At 65.3% G+C, this 7,714-nt stretch overlaps 3 protein-coding genes across 3 annotated transcripts; 1 reads left to right on the forward strand and 2 right to left on the reverse strand.

Moving 5' to 3' along the window:
* Positions 1 to 336: 336 nt before the first annotated feature.
* On the reverse strand, positions 337 to 4,820 carry MNEG_11821 (inositolhexakisphosphate/diphosphoinositol-pentakisphosphatekinase; the record flags this gene model as incomplete). Its single annotated transcript, XM_014039705.1, has 12 exons — positions 337 to 447; positions 692 to 772; positions 1,018 to 1,188; positions 1,461 to 1,635; positions 1,984 to 2,180; positions 2,354 to 2,446; positions 2,694 to 2,831; positions 3,125 to 3,319; positions 3,809 to 3,991; positions 4,181 to 4,261; positions 4,467 to 4,532; positions 4,698 to 4,820. Coding segments are annotated over 12 exons (1,614 nt in total), but the record flags the coding sequence as incomplete, so codon positions are not given.
* A 357-nt stretch (positions 4,821 to 5,177) lies between these two features.
* Positions 5,178 to 6,670, forward strand: MNEG_11822 (hypothetical protein; the record flags this gene model as incomplete). The annotated part of the gene is made up of 5 exons (XM_014039706.1): positions 5,178 to 5,450; positions 5,612 to 5,677; positions 5,880 to 6,108; positions 6,235 to 6,386; positions 6,557 to 6,670. The coding sequence occupies 5 exons, from the start codon at positions 5,178 to 5,180 to the stop codon at positions 6,668 to 6,670; spliced, it is 834 nt and encodes a 277-aa protein (XP_013895160.1).
* A 606-nt stretch (positions 6,671 to 7,276) lies between these two features.
* On the reverse strand, positions 7,277 to 7,666 carry MNEG_11823 (hypothetical protein; the record flags this gene model as incomplete). Its single annotated transcript, XM_014039707.1, has 2 exons — positions 7,277 to 7,346; positions 7,554 to 7,666. The coding sequence occupies 2 exons, from the start codon at positions 7,664 to 7,666 to the stop codon at positions 7,277 to 7,279; spliced, it is 183 nt and encodes a 60-aa protein (XP_013895161.1).
* Positions 7,667 to 7,714: the final 48 nt, after the last annotated feature.

The following is a 7,714-nucleotide window of genomic DNA, read 5'->3' on the forward strand; positions in this document are numbered from 1 at the left end:
GAGCTGGACCTTCCTGTTGATGCCGCTGAACTGCCCGCCCTGCTCCAGCACGGTGCGCACGATGCGCAGCTTCTCCCTGGCTTCCTCCTGCGCGGCCGGATCGAGGGCGACCGGGGGCGGCGGTCGGTGGGCGGTCGGGGTTGGTTGGGAATGGCTGGAGGACCCTCCCAGGATCCCTAGTAAAGGAGCGTATGACAAGGCAAGCACTCGAGTGCTTTCGAGGGAGTGCAAAACAGCTCCAAGGGGTGGCAGGGGTTGCGGGGGCCTTGCGGCTCCGCAACAGATGCAGCAGATGTTTCAGGTTTGGGGTTTGGCCTTGGATGGGAAGCTGCCCACCAGCTGGTCGCGCTCCTCCTCGCCGGCCGCGCCGCCGTCAGGCCCGCGGGCGGCGGCCTTCTGCTGGCGCTCCATGTCGGCCAGCAGCTGGCGCGTCACATCCAGCAGCTCCTGGGGGCAGGGGGCAGGGAAAGCGGGTGGCAGGAAAGGTGGGTGGGTGGTCGGTCGCAGCATGAAGTTTCTGGGATCGGCACCCGCCAGGAGGCGTCGGAAGACAGCCAGGGTGTACAGCGGACGGCACGCGGAGCACCTCCAACGCAAGAGATGGACAGCGCTCAGCGCGAGCAGCGCGCCCAATATTAAGCACCACCGGTGTTAGAGGGGCGGGCAAGGGAGGGCTGCCGGGCATTCTGACCTGCAGCTGCAGCGGGCTCTTGAGCTTCGCCTGCTTGCCCTTGGAGTCCTTGTGCTTGTTGAACAGCTCCAGCATGGCAGGCTGGAAGTGAAAGTGAGTGGGGCGCGCAGGAGGTGAGGGAACGCTGTGCTGCGCGCATGGCAGCACAGCCGCCACGCCAGGGCGCTGGTTTGTGCCACTCTGGCTGCAGTCGCCCATTGTGCCAACACTCACCACGCGGTAGACAAAAAGCTCACTCCAGCCGGTTTCCCTCTATGCGCGAAGAAATGTGGCCAAACAACCTGCCCCGTGGGCAGCGCGTCGCGCAACAGGCAACTCCCTCCCACCTGTGTCACCGGCATCTTCATCTTCTGCTTCGGCGTCCTGTCGCCGTGCCGCACCACCGCCAGCACGCACCGCAGCTCCAGGAAGCGGTTGCTGCTGGGCTCGCCGCCAAAGTTGGTGCTGCTGCTGTCGTCGTCGTCCAGCGCCTCCTCCTCGCCCATAGACGCCATGTCCTGCTTTGTGGTGTGTGCGGTGTGTGTGCATTGTGCACGTGTGCATGCATGTGTCCGGGTTGTGTGCGTGTGTGTGCGCGTTGTGTGCATGTATATGTGAAGTGGGATTCAGAAGATGGCGTTGACGCCCCGCAGGTCAGGCTTGAGGGTGGAGGCTGGGAAACATGTGCTTTATCCGCTGCTCTGCCCAGCCAGCATGCTCAAGCATCAACCCTGCGGCCCTTATGTGGGTGCACGACTTCACATGCGCGCCGCTGCGCGTGGTGGCCTACCTGCAGCGACGCGACCTCCCGCATGCCCGCCGCGGCCTCCGCCGCCGCCTGCTCCTCCGCGCAGCTGCAGCCCTCCTCGGGCGCGTGGCCGCACTCCTCGGGCAGCCTCAGCTGGCGCAGGGGCTCGGGGATGATGGCCGCCAGGCGGTGGGGGGCCAGCTGGCTCAGGATCATCCTGGGGGAAGGGGTGGGGAGGCGAGCGGGGTCGCGATCAGCGTCTCCGCGCGATGATGTCAGCGGCCAGGTCGGCCTCGGCTCTGGCGACCTCGTTGCCCCATGAACAGGTGCGTCGGTACGACCTGCGTGAAAGGCCACTGCACTGCGCGCGCTCTGCCTCCCACGACCCCGGACGTTCAAGCTCCCAGGCCACGAACCCTCCTTTGTACGCGCCCACCCGCCTCGTTTGACACAAGCAACAACGCGCCGCCGCATTCGCTCCCTTCGCCGCCGGACCCACCCCCTCTCTCGCCGGATCCGCTCCCTTTGCAAGCCCCACATACGTGCCCGCCCAGCGGCCCCTCACGTGCGCAGCACGTCCGCCGTGTCGTCATAGTACTTCTTGCTGTTCTTCACGAACGACCAGCCGTTGACGTCACACACGTAGGAGCGGCCGTTCTCGCTGCGCAGCAGGTCGAAGCCGCAGACGCGCTGGCCGAACGCGGCGCAGACCATGCGGGCGATCTCCTTCTCCTGGGGGGACAGCAGCACCGGGAAGCGCACCTGCAGGCAGAGGCAAAAAGGGTCCAGGTGGAAGGGAAATTCGAGCGGTGATTGAGGGGCGAAGCGTGCCCGGGCCACTGCCCGTCACGTGGCAAGTCCCGCCAGCCGCACCGCACACGCCACCTCATGCGTCACCCCCCCCACCGCCGCAGCGCGGCGCGCCGCGGGCGCACCTCCTTGCCCTCGGCGTCGCGGTTGACCTTGCCGTCCACCACGGGGCTTTTGCGAGCCTCCGCGTGCGCGTAGCGCGGCCCCACAGTGTACACCTGGCGGTCACAAGCAGGGCCGAAGCAACGGAGTCCGGCGTCACAAGCATCACAAAATCAGGCCGAGCGGCACCTCAGGACGCGGGCCCGACCCAACCGTCAGAGAGCACGGCCTGAGGGAAGACACAGCCACCCGCGGGCTGGCGGCGTTCCGACGGCACCCCTTGCAGGTCGCAGTCGACGCAGCGCCCCGTAGGGCGGCGGTCCCTCAACATTGCAGGCAGCTGCCGGCCATGGCAGCACTCACCTTGACGTCCGTGCCGCCTGTCGTGAGGAACTGCTCATAGATGAAGCTGCCCAGGCGCCGCACCGTCCCCGGGTGGTTGGGGTCGTAGTCGGCGCTCTTGTTCTCCACCTTGCGGAAGAGGCGCTTCACGCCACCGCCCTGCCCGACGAGGGAAGCGGGTTGGGTTGGGGTGATGGTTGGTGAGTGCGTGGTTGGGGCGGCGAGAGAGCAAAGGGCTCCCGCGGCGGTCGCGCCAGCACTGCCCCACCTACAGAGACATACGAACAGCAGTCCCCGCTTCAGCAAGATCAAAAGTCTCGCCGAACATTCTGCGCCCTGCCGCGCCCACCCTGCAGCTGCCCGCAGCACCCCGCCCCTGCCGAATGCGCCGTCCCGGCACCCCCGCCCTGCAGCCCCCCGCCCCTGCCCTGGGGCCCGTTCCAGCGCCCCACCATGGAGTGGGGGTAGTAAATGTAGATGTTGTGGTCCTCCCCGCTGACGGGCTTCTCCACAAACGGCTTTTCTATCCTCACGCCGTCGAGCTCAACGTAGTCCTCCCCCTCCAGGAAGCCGGGGGGGTCCGCCTCGCCAGGCGGCAGGCGGTCGCGGGACACCACGATGTGGGTCGGCACGGGGATGGAAGAGTCCTGGGGGGTTGCGGGGTTTGTGGGTTGAGGTGTACGGTTTTGAACAGGGAGAGGGTGTTGACGATGGGGGGGGGCCTGGCAGGGCAGGCGCTGCTGGCGCAGCAGCCACCCAGCTTGAGGCAGCCCTGGGTAACCCCGGGGGCACGCATGAGTGCCTGCCTGGTTGGGGGCGAGCTGCTACCCCTAGGCTGTGCATCCCCGCTGCCTGGTCTGTCCGTTCTTTTGCAGGCAGGTCTCCGCTGACGTCGTCGCCCCGTCCGATTGGACGGGCCCTGGCATGCTTGGCCCTGCTCTGCTACTGCCACTGCTCGCTGCAGCAACTGCTTCCTTGCTGCCCCCACCACACAGCAGCACCATCTGTGGAGGCCTAGTGCTGCCTGCCACCCTGGATGCCCTCGACGCCTGGCTAGAGCGTGTGAAGCACCTGGGTCTATCCCCTCTGCACCCCTGCGAAGCACAGCTTCCCTCCAGCTACCCAACACCCCTCACCTGCAGCAGCTTGTACACGCGCCGCCTATCCAGCAGCATGTCCTGCATGCCGACGTCGTTCACCATGAACGGCCGCCGCAGCGCCGCGTACGCCTGCGCCTTGCGTAGCGGGAAGCCGTCGCTGTGCCAGCTCAGCAGGACGTCGCACAGCGGCCACTTCTCGACCGGCTCCTCCTGAATGATCTGCGCATGAGATTAAGCCGAGAGCGCATGGGGTTTCCAGGGCGTCCACGCTAGATGGCGTGCGCGCGGGGTGCGTGTGCAGCTCCGCATGGGTACCCCCATGCATGCGCCTTCACACAAGGCGGCCCTTGCCAAAGCAACCCTTCCCGCCTGCTGCCCCAGGGAGGTCATCTGGTGCGTCTGCCGCACCTTGTCGCCAAACACAATGATTTCGAACTCGCCCGCCTGGGTGAGGCGCCCTGTGATCTCGCGCATAGGCTTGGACGTGGCCTGGTGCCAGCAGATGAAGGGGTGGTGCAGGAAAAAATATGGTTGTGAGATTGCAGCGCATGTGAGTGGCATCTCAGCCGCCGTGGTGCATGCATGTGGTGTTTCCGCTGCATGCCTGAGCATGCAGCAGGTTGCGCGGGTGCAGCAGCACCAGTGCTGTGCGCGCGAAAACCTAGACCTGCGCAACTAGCGCATCGCTGCCCACCTTCTTGTCCATTGCACAGATGCCGACTTTGATGGGCAGAATGGAAGGCCTGTTGCAGTTGGGCGCCTGTGGGCGCAGACGTGGCGGCGGAGATGCTTTCATCATCCCGCACGATTCCCCCCCAGCGGCAGGGGCCGGCAGCACTCGCAGTGACGCGGCGCCAGCACCGGCGTTGGTTCATACGCACTTGCAACTGCGTGGCCACATGTGAACCTTTAGCACCCCGCTCACGCTGGACGAACGCTTCATGCCCTTGCGCTTGCTGCCGCCCTTGTGCCCAGGTGCAGAGTGGGGCGTCAAGACGGCGCTGCCGACGCGCGCCGCCCTTTCGACCGGCGTCCCGTGGCCGTCCATGGTCGCCTTCGCGCCACCGTCTAGCTCTCTCACGCTAGCCCTGGCCTCTGACTGCTCAACCTAGGCGATAGTAAACGATCAGATCGCTGCTGCAGGCCCTAGCAGCCGTTTCAAACCATGTGTATACAGTCTCGCCGATCAATAGGTGCCTCAGGCTCCCCGGCTAGGGCTCAAGTATTCACCAGGGTGACAGCAGTATGGTAATGGTCAGTGGGAAGTCGGGGGCTGGTCTCGGGCAGGCAGAAAGTAGGGTACGGCGTCATGTGTGATGTATTCGCAAAATACCTGCAGCCTCCGCTTATTTCATCTTCAAGGTTGCCCAGCTATACATACAGCGCGCGTAGATCGTCACCAGGCATGCAGCGGACGCTGTTCGCCACCGCAGAGCCGGTGCTTGACGGCAGCATCCTCAGCGATGCACTACCCGGTGCAGGAGCGCAGGCCGTGCACCTGCTAACTGGCCAGGCCTCTCTGGATGCCGTGCTTTCGTCAGGCCTCAAGTACAGCGGCGCGGTGGTTGCGTGCGGCAGCGGAAAGGCGTCTATATCGCCCTCATTCCTGGGCGGCGTGGCTAAGCTGCTGCAGCCTGGCGCACGCGCAACTGTGCAGCTCGGCGGCGTCGCGCAGCAGGTGCGCGATGTGCCTTGCACCCCAGCACTGCATACGCCCCGCATGCATGCATCATGGCGGGCTGTTGCGTGGGGGATGTATTCTGCTGCGAACTTGCAGGCCCATTGGCCTGTGAATGTGCAATGCTGTTACCGCAACGACTTGTATCCGGACCCACCCAGGACGAGGCCAAGAGCGCACTGGTGCTCAGCGGTTTTATCGACTGCCAGGCAGCGGGTGATTCTGCGGTGCGTGCTGCAGCATTCAGAACGGGGGGCACTGGTTGATGGAACCGGAGCGTGCCAGGCGCGTCTGTTTGACTTGAAGCTGTCGTCTGCGCAGGGGCGGTTGCCAAAGGGCTGCTACCGTTGGACTCGGGGTGTGTCCTTTGCTCCAAAGGCTCAACCCCTGATTCGTAACCTTCCCGCATCTGTTGTGCTGCGGCGGCAGGTCACGGCCAGCGTGCCCTCATGGGGCGTCGGCGCCAAGTCGGCCCTGAGGAAGCCCAACACAGCTGAAGCCGCCCCCGCGGCGGCCCCCTCCGCGCCGGCTGCTGCTGCTGCCCCTGCGCCTGCTTCGGGCGCGTGGAAGCTGGCCCTGGATGATGGGGAGGACGACGAGGAGCTAGTGGACGAGGAGGAGCTCCTGACAGAGGAGGACAAGCAGCGGCCGGCTCCCGGTAAGTCCTTGGCCTCGGCCATACTTGAAGATGATGAGGACGGATGGGGCGCTAGTGCGCTGCCAGCGGCCTTGCCTGACGCGCACAACTACCCTTATAAAATCGCGACACGCCCGGCCCGCGCAGCCATTTCTGCTGACGACTGCGAGGTGGGCAAGGCGGGCCGCAAGGCCTGCAAGGACTGCACCTGCGGTCGCGCGGAGGCCGAGGCCGCGGGCATCAAGGTGCAGCTGACGCAGGAGATGCTCCAAAACCCCGGCGCGGGGTCGTGCGGCAACGTGAGCGGGCGCTAGATGTGGGACGCTGGCAGGAGCGCTGATGTGTTGCGAGAATCAGCTGACACGGGGCTCAGCATGTGCTGCGCTTGCATGCTGGCTGTGAATCGCGGTTGTCGGCCAGTGACCAACCCGCGGCGCGCTCGCGCCCCCGCCCTCGCGCCCCGCCGCAGTGCTCGCTCGGCGACGCCTTCCGCTGCGCCGGCTGTCCCTACCGCGGCCTGCCCTCGTTCCAGCCCGGCAAGCCCCTGACGCTGCCGGCCGACTTCCTAGTGGCCGACGCGTGAGCAGGCCTGTCACCAATAGGTTGGGGGGACGACATTGCTGCTAATACTGCCATGGCAACCTGCACTGTGTGCTCCTCAAGCGCATTGTTTTCTGGCCCTTACTCGCTCAGTCTGGATTGTTTGCAGCTTGATGTGTCGGAGCACATGCTAAAACTTACTTTGTTCCTGTTGCACTCCTTGGACACGGGCAGTTGAAGGGTTAGGGCCTTTACATGTAAAGTAAGCCTTGAAAGCTCACAGCGAAGCGGGTGCACTGACGGTGCGCGCGAGACACCCTGCACGCAGCCAGCGCCAGAAAGCTTCCAGCAAAAAGGCGAAACCGCCATGACTCCAGCTAAGCAAGAGAGTCCCACTAACGCACCAATTGATGGCGTATGAACACAGTGGGAAGGTGCAAGCGGCGGCCAAGCATCGGTCGGGCGCACGCGCGCCGCCTCGGTCGCTCCAGCTGGGCAGGGCTCGATCAAGACGCGCATTGGGGCCACACTGTGCCCGGCAGAGCGCACCCCACGCAGGCCATCGTAGCCGGCGCGGCGGGCAGGAAGAAATCCAGAGGAAGAGACGCGGGGACCGGCGAGGTATAGGGGGCCAGCCATCGCGAGGGCGTCACCAGAAGTACCGCGCGGCCGTGCGTGGCGCCATCATGGTGGAGTTTTCGGCGGTCTCCGTAAAGTATCTGGCGGTATGGTGCGTAGGGTGATTTGTAGTGGTGGTCATCAAGGTGTCAACAAGGTGTTCTGGGCCTGGGCGGTCGCGCGGCGGGCACCTGACGCAGCCTTCGGTTTCAGCCGTCAGCGCTGTGGCAGAAGCACGACGCGGGCGCGCAACCCCGCGCCACGACGCGAGCGACGCGCGCACACCCACGCGATGCACTGGCCCCCACCTGACGTCCCGCTGCAGCTGGTCGTTGAAGATGAGGATGGAGGCCACGTTGCCGCAGCGGTAGCAGTAGTTGGGGGCCGACCACACTGTCACCAGGTTCTTCTCCTGGAACATGTACTTGAGGCCCTCCTGGACCAGCTGGTGTGCGCGGCAGATCAACTC

This window comes from Monoraphidium neglectum (genome assembly GCF_000611645.1).
Source record: "Monoraphidium neglectum strain SAG 48.87 unplaced genomic scaffold scaffold02924, whole genome shotgun sequence".
In the NCBI taxonomy this organism is placed as follows: domain Eukaryota; kingdom Viridiplantae; phylum Chlorophyta; class Chlorophyceae; order Sphaeropleales; family Selenastraceae; genus Monoraphidium; species Monoraphidium neglectum.